The sequence below is a fragment of the Alexandromys fortis genome, unplaced genomic scaffold, assembly GCF_014885135.2.
Source record: "Alexandromys fortis isolate MF-2015 unplaced genomic scaffold, M_Fortis_MF-2015_v1.1 scaffold_22, whole genome shotgun sequence".
Taxonomy (NCBI): Eukaryota; Metazoa; Chordata; class Mammalia; order Rodentia; family Cricetidae; genus Alexandromys; species Alexandromys fortis.
Genome location: NW_026067900.1, coordinates 4,656,062 through 4,673,239, shown reverse-complemented (window position 1 = coordinate 4,673,239; position 17,178 = coordinate 4,656,062). Strand labels below are relative to the sequence as shown.

Sequence of the window (17,178 nt, the reverse complement as noted above, 5' to 3'; positions counted from 1 at the left end):
ATATTTTTTTTTTTTTGTTTGGTTGGTTTTTTTGAGACATGGTTTCTCTGTGTAACACCCCTAGTTGTCCTGGAACTAGCTCAGGTAGACCAGGCTGGCCTCGAACTCACAGAAATTCACCTGTCTCTGCCTCTCAAGTGCACCACTAGCGCCTGGCTCTGTAAATTATATTTTATGTAAGATAAAGACATAAATTATTCTGAAATCTTTTTAGGGTAAAAGTAAAATTCCAAAGCAACAAAACACTGTTATATATTTCAAATTCTGCAACAAAACACTGTTATATTATTCAAATTCTGTCAGCACAAAATTTTCATGACAGGAAAAGGACAAAGGCCAAGCACAAAAATTTTTCTGTATACTTCTAAAATTTCTAAGAGACTATTTTCCCTGGCTACCACATTAACTACAAAAAAGGACAATGACATTTTCTCTCTAAAATTACTAACAATATAATCCTCATTTCTAGAAAAAGCCTTTGTTCAACTAATGAATAAGCCCCCATTGAGATGCAAAATCATAGGATGCACTGCGGTTCCCTGAAAAGGCCAAACAGCGATTCTTTCAAAAGAATGAGCAATGAGTGGAGAACATTAGCCAGTTTAAAACAAAGATGGCTTTAGAGTTCTTGCCTTTTCTCCAGTTCTTCTGCATACAAGCCGCTTGCTTTTGTTTTGTTGTAGGAAGCACAAATATAAATAACACATACACATATACACACGTACACTACGGCACCACCTAAGAGAGGAAGTAAGTAGTTGACTTTCAATTATCCACTCTGCTAAGGCAGGATATTTACAGTTTGAGTTATCTGGCCCGTACCACCAGTCACAAAACACCCACTTCAGCACCTCTATGTAGTTAATTAAGGTCTAGGGTTCACCATAGCTCTCTAATAGACAAAAGCAGTTCTAAAATCTGATAATAAGCTATTGATCAACAAATCCAATCAAATAATGCAATCCTTAATATGAACTGAATTTAAAATACAATAACTCCACAGACAGATAATTATATGAAAACTATTGCCATATCATGGGACATGTTCCTTAACTAAGAAAATTTCCATTTATTCCAAAGTTTCCCAAATAGCAAGGACCAAGAGAAGAAAGGATGAAGAATGTGAAGGTAGGGAAGGACTCCAAATGCTTCTCTTCAATTCCAACGGACAGGGCCCCTTTTCTCACCAAGCCCACTCCCAGTTCAGGAGACATGGGGAAGGTGGAAAGAGCAGCACACATGTCACTCTTCTCCCAGGAAACAGGTGAGAGAGCCGACTCAAGCACGTCCTTCCTTACTCTGGCTTTTGGAACAAAGGGCTAGGGTTGGCAGGGAGGCTCATGGGAATCAGAACAACAGGGAAAATGCTGTTGTATTGTGACCAATTATAAACAGAATCACTAGATTCTGAAATTTAAAAGGATGGAACTTTGCAGTAATCCACCACTGTGTACAGTGACCTAAAGAGAAGATCAGCCATTCAAATAATGTAAATTAAGAAATGAAGTAATCGTTAAACTTGCTAAAGAAGTATTTGCTGAAGGCCTGGCCACCTATTATGCTCAAAGGCAGTGGAAAAAACCTAGCAGGAATTAGGTCACTAAAAGCAAGCACTGAAGAAGTATCATCCAAGGCCTTTCCTGTCACTGTCTCTCTGGATTCCCAGAGGACATAAGGTAAACAGTATTCACAGACTCCTCACCATGATACATTCTCTGTTGCCACCAGAGGCCCAAAGTAACAGGACAAACCATTGACTGAACTCCAGAACAAAAGATAAACTAAATCCTTCCTCTAAAAGTTTTTTCTTTTCTTTTCTTTTCTTTTTCTTTTAAATCTGAAGTAGCAGCACAAAACTAACAGAGAACCTGTGAATTGTAAAATTTACAACTGAAACACAGTATGTTCATCTTTGCTACTTGGGATGGCACACCTGTCCACAGCTGTAAGTGGGTGCCTCTAAAACAAAGCCAATATTTGGCTCATGTTTTTTGTTTTTGTTTTTTCTTTTCTTTTCTCAAGTTCACAAGCTGTAGCAAGTAAAAAAAAAAAAATATTGTTGCAAGCTGGTAACAGTTCCTGTAATCACAGACTCTTTTTCTCTGGCAGTCTAGAGGAGACAGCTAGTCTTAAGGTTCAAATTCAACGTCACAAACCCCAGGAAACTAAATTCAACTAAGGATTCCTGGGTTTGTTCCACTCTCAGTAAGTTACAGTATTAGATTTTTGTTTTATTTCATTTTTTTATTTTTTACTTTATTTTATTTTATTTTTTGAGACAGGATTTCTTTTTCTTCTGTGTAACAACACTGGCTGTCCTGGAACTCACTCTGTGAACCAGGCTGGCCTCAAACTCACAGAAGCTGGCCACCGGCCTCTGCCTCCCAAGTGCTGGGACTAAAGGTTTACGTCACCACACCTGGTGTACATTCTTTCACTAAGTGAGAATTCACCTTCAAGATGTATTTTTTAAGACAATATTTCCTGTTTTACATTCATAAACCAATATAGCTGAATTTAATCTTTCCATTCAACAGCTGGTTTCTATGTCTCTTTCTCAAAGACATCTATCATGCAGACATATATTTAAAAAAACAAAACAACAAAACACCTCTTCAATAGCCTGCTACTGGTTTTCATGCTACCAACAATGACTAGAAATCGTCTACAATTTCTAAGTGAGTTCTCCAAAAAGTATTTTTTAAATTTCAGTTATTACAGACTATTATAAAAGACACAATCAAAATAAGATCCAGCAGAACTTGCCTAAAACACATAAGGCACCTGCTCTTCCAGAAAGCTTAAACCAATGTGTGCTACTATTTCCCAGAGCTGTATTAACTTACTTGTCAATACTCCAAAAGAAAACACTGATCTTTAAAATGAACAGTTGTAACATTTGAAGATCTTTTAAATTTAGTCTTACTACCAAATCAAATGTTCACAAACATTTCACCACATTGTACTGAAAACTACACTTGAAATTATACCCAACTATAATATCTAGATTGTACAATAAGTTAATTTCTGCTCTTCTTGTTGATATTATTTATTTATTCAAGACGGGAGTCTTGTTATAAACTTCAGGCTATCCTGGAACTCACTATATAGTCCAGTCTGGCCTCAAATTCTCAACCCTCCTGCCTCAGTCTCCTGAATTCTAGGCTACAGATGTGAGCCATCAGGCCCACTAATTTATTCCTTTTGTAAAATAAATACTGTAAAATAGAAAAGTGAAACAGTTCGCAGAAGAAAAAAAATTCAATGTCAATTCCTAGAGTTGTTTTATGATAGATCTTTGATGTTTTTAAACAATCATATGCTTCTGAAATGAGGCATTATAGATGACTACAGCTATACTTTATTTTATAATTAAAGATATAAATACATACAGACATATATGGTAACAAATCAGAAAAGGTCTTGATCTAAAATTTTCTTAACAAGTTCTACTTGTATAGTTTCTGATTGAATAAGCCTTTTTAAATTTTTGTTTGTGTGTTGTAATTTGGTTTTTGTTTTATTGTTTTGGGTTTGTTTTTTTTTTTAAGACAGGGTATAGTTCTGTTGCCCTGGCTGGCCAGAACTCCCTATAAAAAACAGGCTGAACTTCAAAATTGGAATCTTCAGAACTTGCATCACCTATGTGTTGATATTGCAGATGTTCCTCATACCCTTGGCTTCTTTTGATCTAATTTTTAACTAAATTAGATTTCTAATTAACTATAGCTTTTTAAATAACTGCCATTTTTCTGGTTTTCTCCATTTTTCCACCTGTAAAACGGTTGGAGAAATATCTCCCCAGGCGAGCGAGGGGACACACACAACGAAAAATCACCTCCATCTATCTAACACTAACCATCACACCTGCCTAGGATTGTGTGTGCCTCAACACACAAAATATTTTGAAAGTTAAAAACATTCTCTAATATTTTATATTTGTTCCAAATACTTTTATTGTGCCTGTGTTCAATATTTAAAACCAAAACAAAAGCTATAAATTAAATCATGTAGTAGAAAGATAACTAATACCCTTGCTCACAAAGTTCCAACATCACTATTTCCCATCACTTGTCTATCTTAGCTTGTCACAACTCAATAAATGCAAGATTTCCAAACTCCACACTAGCCCTACGTATGGCTAGTAGAATACTTTAAAGGTAATCCTCAGAAATTTGTGTTATAAAAGTGACATTACAATCTGACATCATAAAATATTAACAGTGCTAGTAATCCCTAATTCAATTTTTTCTCCCACTGATACCACCATCTCATGGTGACACAAAAGACCAGGAAAGCATAGTCACCAATAAAACTCAGTTGTGCCAACAATTTCAAAAACATATATGGAATTAACTAATTCCTGTTTATTCACCGTCCAGATTGTTTGCTTGATGTTTGAGACATGTTTTCATGTAGCTTGGGCTGGTCTTGCACTTGCTGAAGATGACTTTGAATTCTGATTCTCCTGCCTCCATCTAGCATTTGCTGAGTTGACAGGCATGGTGTGACACCACATCTGACTTCTAACTGATATTTTAAAAGTATTAAAAGCAACATACTGAAGCCTCCACAAATAAACCTTCTACATGAATGAAGTCTCCATCTTTAAATTGTAAAACAAAGTTGTAAGTATCTTAATTTTTAAGTTCATGAAATTATGTGCCTTCTCACTGAAACACAAGAAAAAGAAGAGGTACACATAGCTATAGCTAACACATGCTTGAGAGCAGGGGCACCGACATTCCTAAGAGACACAGGCAAAATTCCATATGCAGGAAAATAGATAATAAATAAATCTAAATGGAAAAGTAAACCAAACATTCTCTGCATAGCTTCATACACTTAATTAAAAGGTGTTTTTAATTCAGAGTTTAAGTATTATTATGAAAATATAATAAGAAAAAGTGATTTAGACCTTTGCCTCAGAGTACATGAAAGGCCCCAAGAGGGAAATAGTCAAGCATTCCAAAGATGAACACATATCAAAATTACTATAAGAGTTTACCAGACAGTGGTTTTGCTGTTTCTTCAAAATAAACTTATTTCTTCAAAATAAGCAGGCAGAGAACTAAGTATTTAACTAAATATTTGTATCTTGTCATAACTGTAATACTAGGAGAGAGTGTTTTCACTGCTGCAATAAAGAACGGAGCATATATGACTCTTGAGCTGGTACCTGATGTAGTGAGCAGCATCACATCCAGGTGTGTATCAAAGTACCTGGAGAGGCTACTCAGTGTTTCTGCTGAAAAAGCATCAGCTAATGTTCTCCTGAACAACAACATCATTTTCTACATGGATTGACATCTATACCAAGAGATCCAAAATCAGTATTCAGAAAGCATAGCTAAATTCAAATAAAAAACTTTATATAAGTTCACTTATACACAGCCACAGTATAAACAATCATATAGCACTTCAGTTGTGAAAATAAATTACTGGCAGTAAGATAATTATGTGAAATAATAACATGCATTAAAGAATATACCCTTTCTTCTCATTAGTTAAAAAAACAGCAAGAGGACAGATTTTGGTCTAATGGGAGTGAGGGAAGTGGAGAAAATGTATAGCTCAATAAAAACAATAAAAAGAAAAGATTCTGGTCGAACACAGCAATAGATGCAAATGTGTAATTTGAGGGGTGCAGATTTCAGAAAAGCCCCAGAAATCCTAGTAGCAAAAGATAATAAGGATTTACAGTTTCTTCCCCTGGGCACATGGTACAGAAGATGGTGTCCATAAGTCAGATAGGACTCCAAGTTTTCCTTTCCTCACCTATAAAGTAGGAATAATACGTTTGCCTATACCTCACAGAGCTATGAGGATGAAATAATTAACACACATAAAGAATTTTATACAGTGTCAAACAACATTAAACAACAACTACCCTTGTTACTAATGCTGCTTCTTTTAGGACCACCAATACCCAGAGTCAACTAAAAGTAAGTTTACATGTCCATTCCCTAGAATGGGAATAAGTAAACTACAGTTTGCAAGAGAAGTAAGTCCAATTCTGTATTTTTGTTTGGTATGCTTGCTAGAGGTGGTTTTTATTCTGTGTGTGATACACATCTGTGGGGGGGGGGGTTAAGCATGTGTAACAGGTGTGTGTGTCATAGCCAAAACTGGATACTGAGTGTCTTCCTGATCGCTCTCTACATTATTTATGAGTCAAAGTCTCCTGGTGAACCTGAAGCTCGCCAATTCTGGATAGTCTAGCTAGCCAGCTTGTTCTGGGAATTCCATCTCTACCTCCCAGATGCTGTTGTTACACCTGTCTGGCTTTTATGTGGGTAATGGGATAGCCTTCACACTTGTGCTACAACCATTTTTATCCACTAAACCATCTCTCCTGTTCCAACAACTCTGTTTTTAATATGAATAAAGTTTAAAATGCATTGCATGAGAACAAAACCAATTCATTTTATTGTAAAAAGTGATGAAAACATTTTATAAACTTTTACATATTGACATCAGTACATTTCCACTTAACAGAGAAGTTATAAGCAAAATTATCTTAAACGTACTACATCTTAAAACCACTACTGATATCTACTAAGAAATGTTGACATAAACAAGATATTTGGAAGTTATAATAAGACATAACAAGAGGTAAATGTAAAGAAAAACACAGAGCCTTATGTACACCAGAGACTGACAGGAGGGAGAAGCCATCTGAGGAGTTGTAAGAAGCACAAAGGCACAGCAAAGACACTGACAGCAATAGAAAAGCACACAGCAGGACAGCCACAGTAACACGGGGAGGACCAGCAACATATCCAATCACTCTGCCCAACTTCCTTATCCAGAAAGGCCTAACTTAAGTCTGAAGCCACCTGCTAGGGAACAGATGTCAACATTTTATTAGAAATTTTCTGTTTCACAGATAAGTATTACTTGAATATTAAAGAAGCAAAAACCACAGAACTTGCATTTGTAAAACAATACATTGTGATAGTGGAGATAAAAACCGCAAAAAGACTAAATTAATAAGAAAATCTTAAGGAAAAGCACAAGACCAGTAAAGGAAAATTCTGTCAGCAGGAAAAAAAAGCAAAGGAATCCACATTCTTACTTATGGAGGAGGGCTGTAGCTTGGTGGCCAAAAGAAAAATAATAAGGGCTTGGAACACTAGGAGGTGAAATGGGAAAGGTATCAAATAAGGATGACTAAAAACACAAGCAAGCAGTATTAATAAATTCAAGAGACAGCAAGCAACAACAGTAAGGACATCTGTAAGTAAACCTGGGCTATCCTCCCATCAGAATCAACAGGCTGTTTGGTCAATAGAAGTACAGAAACTGCCAGAGCTAATGGAGCAAAAAAAGCAAAATAATTCACTTCTGCCAGCATATTACTAAGCATGAGAATGAATTATGGATAATAAATTTCTATCTGTAGAAAAGAATGAAACCAGGAGGAAGCTGCCAAGTCAAGAAAACAGGCAAAACTAGAAAAATTAGCCTAGATACATTAAAAAGAAAGGAAAGTATTCAAGATGCATAGAAATTACAGGAATGTGTTTCTGTGTTATTTTAATGGCATATTCTCACAATTGGATAACCATGGAAACACAGAAAATGACAGAATTTAAATATAAAATCTAAATGAATTTTCTATCCTTAAACATAGAAAAAGAATTATCCCAACAAATCCATGGTAAGATTGGAGTCTTACCAAGCTGTGGTCAAGTCAATGTTTCAAGATTCTAAAAAGAAATACTTAGTGGATGTAAAAATTTTTTAAATCCTATAATATTACACAAATATTCATACAGAAATTGATATAAGAAATATGACATTGTTCCTTCAGTAAGCCACAGACACAGATGTTACGTTGTAACTAAGTAGACCGGCTGATACCAGAACTTAGATTGCCAGTTCAAGTTGATTTGGTTGATTCACAGTTCAAACAGAATCAGTTGTTTTGTATCAACAGAGATGACTGGCCTGTGCTGACAACTGCCACACCACATAGAACCTTTATTTACTAAATGGAGACTGCTTATTAAGCTCTAGTTGTTTAACCTGAATAAGTTTAGGAAAGAAAATAGCTCAGGCTACACTTGTCTCCGCATAGTCAGGAGGACTCCTAGGCCTTTGCAAAGATCACCTGGTACAAAATGGGAGTACTTACTAATATCATCTTCATGATAAATAACAGAGTGAAACGGCAGAATCCGGTCTTTAATATATCTCTCTGCTGGCTCAATATAAAACGTGCCGCCACGAGTCTTGATGAAACCTTCAAATCTTCCATCAATGACAGACCCATGACTAAAGCTTCCTTCTTCACCTATTGACAAAAGCAACAAATTCTTGAAATTTTCCTAACTTGCACATTCTGCTTTTTTTTTTTAAGTCATTCTTACATTTTTTTGCAAATATTCTGAGTACAAAATGTACTGGAAAATTAGTTTTCACAAAATATATGAAGCTATTTTGAGGTATGAATAGCAATCAGTATATAGTTGAAACAGACAGTTATGTACTCAACAATGAAAACGGAATGTCTGTCATGATGGTCAAATCCTAGCGCCTCGCACAGACAGACATGCAGACAGCAGTAACTCAATAACCAGCACATTAACTTAACACTGTGAAAAAGCAAGCAGACCTTTAATAAACTATGTATTTCAGAGTAAAGATACTCAAAGTATCTCTTGAAACTTTTCCTGATTTGTCACAAGTGAAAGGGACTTTCTAGCTTGACACTACAGTTTTTGGCCTCGTTGTCACCTACAGATCTTACAAATATATTTTTAAATAGAAAAAAGCCAAGTAGTTCAGAAGTAATAATTTAAACAAAAGCATTTCTACAACCTTGTTTAAAACGCTGGACAACAAAGCCAGATGTAGTGTCTCACATCTACATTACCACTGCTCAGGAACCTGCAATGTCAAGTGAAAATGAACTGCATACTGAAAATTAAGTCAGCTTGGGAGATGAGTGACATTTTGTCTTTTAAAAAAAGGTATTGGACAGATTGGTAATACTATCTCACTATTCTCTAATGAGAGAAATAACAGCAAAAAGGGGAGTACTTTTAGTTCTATCTAAATATAATCACAAAATCTAAGTATTAAAATTAAATGAGATAGAAGCATACTGTTTTGCTTTGCTTCACTTTGTTTGCTCTGAGGGTTCTGAATTCATGACCTCCCATGTGCTAGGCAAGCATTCTACCTCTGAGCCATGTCTACAGCCACCACCAGCCATTCTGGTTTGTTTAGAGATAGCATCTTGACTATGTTGCTTAGGTTGGCCTCAAACTTCCCCTACCTCAACCTCCCAAATAGCTGAGACTACAGACACATGCCTTTAAAGATGGGATTTAAAGTTAAATTTATCAAAGCTTGGTATGACACTGGGATAGGACTTGAAATAATTCTGAACACTATTAGCAACAATTACAAGACCCAAAATTTTATTTTTTAAAAATTTTTCTTTCACTAAAAACAAATCTTCTGGGCTCAATCCCAAGCATTACAAGGAGGGGAGGAAGAGAAAAGGAGACGCGATGAAAGGAAAGAGAGAGGAGAGTAAAGTAGAGAAGAGGTAAGGAAAGAAAGGGGGAAGAAAGATAGAAGAGAGGTAGGATAGGTTAGGAAGTGAGGGAAGGAGAGGGAAGAAGAAGGGAGGGGAGGGCAATGGGGAAGAAAAGGGAGGAGAGAGAAGGAGAGGGAGAAATGAAAGAAGAAAAAGGAAGGAAAGGGAATGACAAGACTGGACCCAACTCAGGATTTTCTGTAATTCTGAGGCCACCTGTCCCTGGTGCATGCTAAGTAAATACTCTACCCATGTGAAATATCCCTAGATTCAGTCTCTCACAATTTCTAAGTTACAGGTTAACATTAGTTGATTTTCAATTAATCACAAGCTGTTAAGATTTCTTTGTTTTTGTTTTGTTTTGTTATTTTTTGTTTGAGACTGTATGTTATGTCCTGAACTCATACTCCTCTTGCCTATGCCTCCAGAGTACCAGAACTACAGGTACGTGCCATCAAATCTAATCCTCCAAGACATATATATTTTAAATGACATCATGTTTCTCTACAAACTCACTTATATTTTTACTTTTGATGACCATTACCTACCAAAGAGGGAAGAGTTTGCCCAGTAAGACAACTGATAAAGAAAGTAAGAGAACACTAAAAACAGCCAGAAAAATACTTTCCTTTGGCTATGATTACAGGACTGCAAAAAACCTAAAATTTAGTAACTTGGGTTAGTTTTTAGGTAAGTATAAAAATGTCTCATTCATCTAGTAAAATAAAAAATTAAAAGCTCTTCTTTAAGCATTTAATTTTTCAAAATGTTATAACTTTGGGCAAAAAAAAAACCTCATTTACTGAAGAAAATTTTGACTGCTCAAACTCAATAATTGAGTACTGTCTTTAGTAATTATTAATGGAAAGTTATAATAGCCTAGAAGACTAAATTACTTTAGCCATATGACTTCCTTGTCTGTTTGTCCCACTTTGCTGACATGAACTTCCTGTTGGGCTAAGTATGTGCCTGTGCCTCCCAGCAACTTTGTAAATTGGTGAGAGCTATTTGTTACAAGTGTCAAGAAAGACACATGGATTTTAGAAAGGAAGGGCCTGGGAAATTATTTTTAGGTGATTTTATTACATTGTTTTATGCTAAAATGATCTCTACTATCAGTTTCCTTTTAGGTTTTTCAATTTTTTTTTCATCTTTTTAAAAAATTATTTAAATAAAACCTGGAAATCACTGTTAATTTCTTCCCTGAAAAATTAGAATGTTATAAAAATCATTGAACTTTTTTTGAAAATTCTGAATGTGGGGGTTCATGCCTGCAGTCCTATCCCTTAGGAAACAGGTATGAGGATTGCTAGTTCCAGGCCAGCCTAGACTACACAACAAGATATTGTCTCAAAAACAAACAAACAAGTGGCTAAAACAATTGGAAACTCTTACCACTTGGAAGCACCAAGAGTCAAAGAGTTATAGATTTCAGAAGTAGCACAACATATAATTCACTATTAAACATCATGTAAAGTGGGTTCATAAATGACTTCGTTTTCAAAGACCATTTTCCTATATAATATGCTCTATTTCCTCAGGTTTTGTCTTGAAAACAAAAGAATTTAATTAACTAAACTAGTTAATTTTTAAAATTTAATTAACTACCTTAATTAATTTTTTAAACCCACAAAATTCCCTACATGCCTTGGGCATGGGAATACTGGGCTCAAAGACAGGAGAGACGGTGACTATGTATAGTTCTCATCTCTGCTGGAGCTTGTGTCATTGCTGCATGCGGTGGTCCAGTCTATGGAAACGTGCAGAAGGGATATACACCAACAGTCAGGGACATCTTGAGTTTCGTTTGTTTTTGTTTTACCAAAGTTGGAAATACATTAAGATAAGTTTTAACAGGGTCTATCTGAGCAAGGGGCATTAGGGACAGAAGTACTTAGGGAAAGACTGGCCTTCTCAAGAGACGACTAGTCCTCTAGACTATCTTGTGATAAGTATTGCACTGACCTGGGATCAGAGGCCAACCTCTTGTTCCCTTTCTCATAGGTGCATTACTCCTGTCCAGAATTCACCCCCAGGTACAAAGATGAACAAGGAACCAGAGAGGCAGTGGATTGCTTTCTCAGTTGTCTCTGTATCTTTAAGGAAAAGGTCCCTGGCCAACAGATCGGCAGCCTTGACTAGATCTTAAGGATCTGAGAGTCTTCTAGAATTCTTGACACTCTGGACAATCAAATGACATTGATTTCCAGACATTCTTTCTCTGCCACTTTCTTCCCTCTCATGATTTATGCAACCTTTTCTTAAATATCTGTCCATATTTATAATATATGCTGCCTTTTGTAGAAAAAAATCAAAGGAAAGTCTGATGAAGGTCCAACTTACCATAAATATGTCCAGTGTAAATATGAGAGGTATCATAATCAAGTACTTTATTTGATGTTTCTACTTTAAATTCATCACTAAAAAGGGAAGTGTCCCTCTTCATTCGTAGGTTGAATTGTCTGCAAAATGAGACAGGAAAAGAAATTAAAAGGACCCAACCTAAATGATTTCTTTTACTGTTAAAAAAAAAGTGCACAAAACAAGGACTATATCACACAATTTGTCTATTTGGGAAATATATATATATTTATATTTATATATTTTTATAAATATGAAGTCTCACCAGGCCAGGTGGGACTATAAAATGATACTTTGTCTCAAAATAAAACTAAATTAAATTATAAATTCTGCCTATCTTGTAAAATTGCTTTAAGGATTAGAGATTATAATGTAATGTAGCACACGCTTGGCCTGCAGGAAATGTGAGTAAATGGCAACAACTTAACTCTCATTACTAACTTCTTCCATAATTGCTACAGAAGTCTGCACACAACAGGATTCCTACCCCTGATCTTCATAACAAATATAACAAAGTGGACTGCTACAGCTTATCTTCTCAAGCACGGTTTGAATAGTAGAAAAGGAAGGAAACTTTTCGTTTAAAACACATTACAAATTTGCACCATAGTCATTATATTCGTCTGTGACATGAAAAAAGCGGAATAATATTTGCTTAAGAAAACTGATCAAAAGAATCAGTGGCAGTGGCTTCTAGTATAGGAATTACTCTTCTAGAATTCATATGCATTCTTGTATATAATGAAATGACCTCTAGTACAATAGACTACAACAAACTGGCCTTTGTCTCCATTTCCTGTGGCAAAGCCCTTAAAACTCTGGGATCTCCAGACGAATAGGAGTGTTTTCTTTCCCAATAAAGAGTCCATTTCCAATCACACCAATGTCTATAAAGAGGTGACTGAACATGGGACCCCCATACAGCCTCAGAATGAATTGATCAGGGACTGTTTAATGTTTGTATAAAATTTAATAACCATCTGTAATCTCTGGGACTGAAATTTCAGCCCGCAGTCACTTAGTCTTTCTGATGATCAGTCCAATTTGAGCTGTCCCATGTTTGGTCATTTCATTATCATAAACAATGAAATCTGATGAGCATCCACAGGTGGTTAGCACATGGCAGTGGTGCAAAGGTAATAAAGGACATGGAAGCTCGATGCTTCCATCTGTCCTTTGCATCTCTTCCATTTAGCTGTTCCCAAGTTGTATCCTTTAAAATGAATTGTTATTAGTAAGTAAACTGTAGGGCTCAGGGTGTGGCTAAAAAAATATAGGGCTTGCTTATCATTCTTAAGGGCTATCTGGGTTTGTTCCCTGCACTAATGAAAATAGGTAAGAATGTGTATGGATATGGGAAAAAGAAATACTTATTCACTGCTGGTGCAACTATAAACTGGTACAGCCACTATAGAAATCAGTGTGGCAGTTCCTCAGGAAGCTGGGAATCAATCTACCTCAAAATCCAGCTATACCACTATTGAGCATATACACAAAGGACTCTACATCCCACTATAGAAATACTTCTTCATCCATGTTCATTACTGCTCTATTCATAATAGCCAGAAAGTCGAAATGGCTTAGATGTCCATCAACTGATGAATGAATAATGAAAATGTAGTACACTTAAACAATGGAATATTACTCAATCATTAAGAAAAATTTAATTGTGAAAACTGCAGGTAAATGGATAGAGCTAGAAAAAAAATCATCCTAAGTGAGGTAACCCAGACCCCAAATGACAAATATTGTGTATTTTCTCTTACATGTAAATATTCACTTTGAAGCTTTCAATATATGTGCTACAATCTGAAAATGCACAGAGGTTAGGTACCCAGTAAGGGACTAATGGGAAAGAGAATCTCAAAAAAGAGGAAACTGAATATAGTGTTATGGAGAGACAAGGGGGAAAGTGGAATAGAAAAATTAAATAGGTAAGGGGATGGGAGAGAAGGGTAAACAATGATAATTGATGAAGGACAACCAACACTGAAAGGCCACTGAAAAACCATATGAAATTCTATTATTATAAAAGCTTCTTAAAATAGATGCATATATGAATCATCAAATAGGGGAGACAATCTTATACCATCAGTATAAGTATATAGACATCTTATACCATCAGTAAAACCTCCAGTGCCAGAAATGGGCTGCTTCTTGTTGAGTTATTGGCCAAAGGGCCACACAGAAACCCCAAGCTAACCTGTTGGTGTGGCCTTACTGCTGAAGACAACACTTACTTAAATCAATGAACAAGGAGAATAGTTGGCACCTAACTAGAAACTTTACCTCTACTGACTAGCATCCATGGTAGTGGAAGGTATTCTGCAGTTATCAAAGGAGAAAGGTAATCATCAATATCACACAACTACAAACCCTGTGACTAACAACAGTGACCTGCCTGCAAGACAGAGTGGTGGAATATTGGTACATATACTATTGGAGTAACCAACCACTTTCTGATTGGATTTAAAGCCCAATCCATGAAATGTAACCCATTTCTGGTACTGCTAAAATGGCCAAAAACCTGAGAGTAGATCGCAGGACTAGGAGAAAACCTACCAGTATCATTAGGAGTCATTTTATTATACCCATAGATCAGAGCCTTGTTTAATCATCATCAGTGAAACATCTTCTTGCAGTAGATGAGATTTAACAGAGATTTACAACTAGACAACATCCAGAGAGACTCTGAAGCACTCAGTCCAAACGGGATGTTTTCATCAAGCCCATCCCCCCAGAGCTCAGGGATCTATGCATAAGAGGATGCAGAAAGATTTTTTTAAAATATTTATTTATTATGTATACAATATTCTGTCTATATGTCTGCAGGCCAGAAGAAGGCAGCAGACCTCATTATAGATGGTTGTGAGCTACCATGTGGTTGCCGGGAATTGAACTCAGGACCTTTGGAAGAGCAGGCAGTGCTCTTAACCACTGAGCCATCTCTCCAGCCCTGCAGAAAGATTTTTAAGAGCCAGAAGTAATGGAAGAGTTCAATGAAGTCATGTCTTCCAGACACAATAGGACTGATACACATATGAACTCACAGCAACTGTGGTAGCATTCACAAGCCAAGCAGGGTCCCAGTAGTGAAAGGGGAAAGAGGACACAGGATCCTATCCCTAACCAGAAAGCTATCTGCAACAGATATTCACTGTCAAAAAAGAAAATCTGTCTCACTGGGTATATTAACTAACTACAGAGCAGGCCCTAAACCCAGGAGTAGTTGGCTAACACAAAACAAACACAACGGTAATTTTGTCCACTTTTATTTTACATTGTTTATGGCATTTTTTTTTTTTTTTGGTCTTATTAGACTTTTGCTTGTTTGGATGTTTGTTTTTGTGGTTTTGAGGAGTTTCTGTTTCTTGTTTTTTCTTCCTTTTTCTTGTTTGGTTTTTAAAAGAGAAAGAAAAAGAATATAAAGGTGGGTGAGTTATGGAGGTGAGACGGCTCTAGAAGGAATTGGGGGAAGGAAAAAAAACATGGTCAAAATATATAAAATGATTTTAATAAAAAAAATAAGGTAACTGTTTCAAGTTCTTTGATCCATTCTTGAAAATTAACTTTAGGAAGAAGTTGCAAGCACACCTTATTTATAGCAGGTTGGTCAGACCTAAAGATTGCTCAGAATTTACCACTGTATCTGAAGGGTTAGAGGAGGGACCTTTGTGGGTATGAGCCATCAAGCTATGAAGTCTACACTAGCTCCACACAGTTACTATCAAACCTGAATTAACTAAATTGTTGAATACTCATTTAGTGTCTAAAGAATAAGAAAACTGTTAATTAACACAAGAAAATATCCCAAAAAGCTGGGTGTGATAGGACACTAATTCCAGCACTTAGGAGGCAGAGTCAGTATCTCTGAGTTTGAAGCAAGCGTGGTCCATACAGTGAGTTCCAGGACATCCAGAGCAACATAAAAGACCCTGACTTAAAAAACTAAAAATAAAAAGAGTATTCACTCTACAACTGATTGGAAACAACCAATCAAGTTAAAGAAACAATGGTTATCAAAAAGAAACAAACAAAAAACCTGGGAAAAAAATCAAATAATAAAAAATCAAAAAAAAATTAATGAAACCAAAAAGTTTTTAAAGGGGAATAAAAAATAAGAAAAAAAAAATATGGTAGCTTAAATGAGACTAGCCCCAATAGGCTTACATATTTGAATACATGGTGCCCAGTTGATGAAACTGTTTGTGAAGGATTAGGAGATGTGGCCTTATTGAATGAAGTGTGTCACTAGGCATAATCTTTGAGGTTTCAGAAGTGCCTACCATTCCCAGTTAGCTCTCTCAGTCTCCTACTTGTGGAAAAGATGTGAGCCCTCAGCTACTGCACCTGCACATGCCTGCCTGCCTGCTGTCATACTCCCTGCCTCTGAAACAGTGAGTTTGCCTTAGTTATAGTGTCTTATCATAGCAAAATATAATTAAGTGTATTACAGGTTTTTAGATTTTTATTTTATTGTTTTATGTATATGAATGTTTTGCCTGCATGTACGCCTGTGCACCATGTTTGTGCCTGGTACATGCAGAAGTTAAGAGAAGGCTCTGGATCCCCTAGAATTAGAATCACAGATGGTCTGAACCACCATGTAGGGGCTGGGAACCAAACCTAGACATGCAAGAACAAATGCTCTTACCCTAAGCCAACTTCCCAGTCAATATATATTTTTAAAAAATGAAGAATATTAATGAATACATACATATGTAACCCCCTAAATTTATGCAGAGAAAATTTTAATGTGAGAGACAGTGTCAAAATGTATGTCAAATGTCCTGAAGGATATAAAAGCAATAAAAAGTAATGGCTTAATAGTCAAGAACACTGGTTGCCCTTCCAGAAGACCTAGTTTCAATCCCTAGCACCCACATGGCAGCTCACAACCATCTATAACTTCAGTACCAAAGGGTCTGCCTCTTCTGGCCTCTCAGGGTACTACATGAATGTATAATACAAACAAAATACCCCAAAACCCAAAATAATGTTAAGAAGAATAGGAATAAGAAGAGGAGTTGGGCAGTGATGATACATGCCTTTAATCCCAGCACTTGGAAGGCAGAGACAGGCAGAACTCTGAGTTGAAGGCAACCTGGTCTATAGAGCAAGTTCCAAGACAAGCTCCAAAGCTACACAGAAAAATCCTGTCTTGAAAAACAGGAAGGAGGGAAGGAAGGAAGGAAGGAAGGAAGGAAGGAAGGAAGGAAGGAAGGAAGGAAGGAAGGAAGGAAGGAAGGAAGGAAGGAAGGAAG

At 36.3% G+C, this 17,178-nt stretch overlaps 1 protein-coding gene across 1 annotated transcript in view; it reads right to left on the bottom strand.

Annotated features, from left to right (window-relative positions):
* The window catches only part of Adam10 (ADAM metallopeptidase domain 10), a 103,116-nt gene that overhangs the window by 48,694 nt on the left and 37,244 nt on the right, over nucleotides 1-17,178 (bottom strand). The window contains exons 3-4 of the mRNA XM_050125616.1: nucleotides 11,897-12,015; nucleotides 8,141-8,299 (exon numbers count right to left, since the gene is read on the bottom strand). Coding sequence (XP_049981573.1) covers nucleotides 8,141-8,299; nucleotides 11,897-12,015 — 278 coding nt within the window. The remainder of the gene's footprint in view (nucleotides 1-8,140; nucleotides 8,300-11,896; nucleotides 12,016-17,178) is intronic.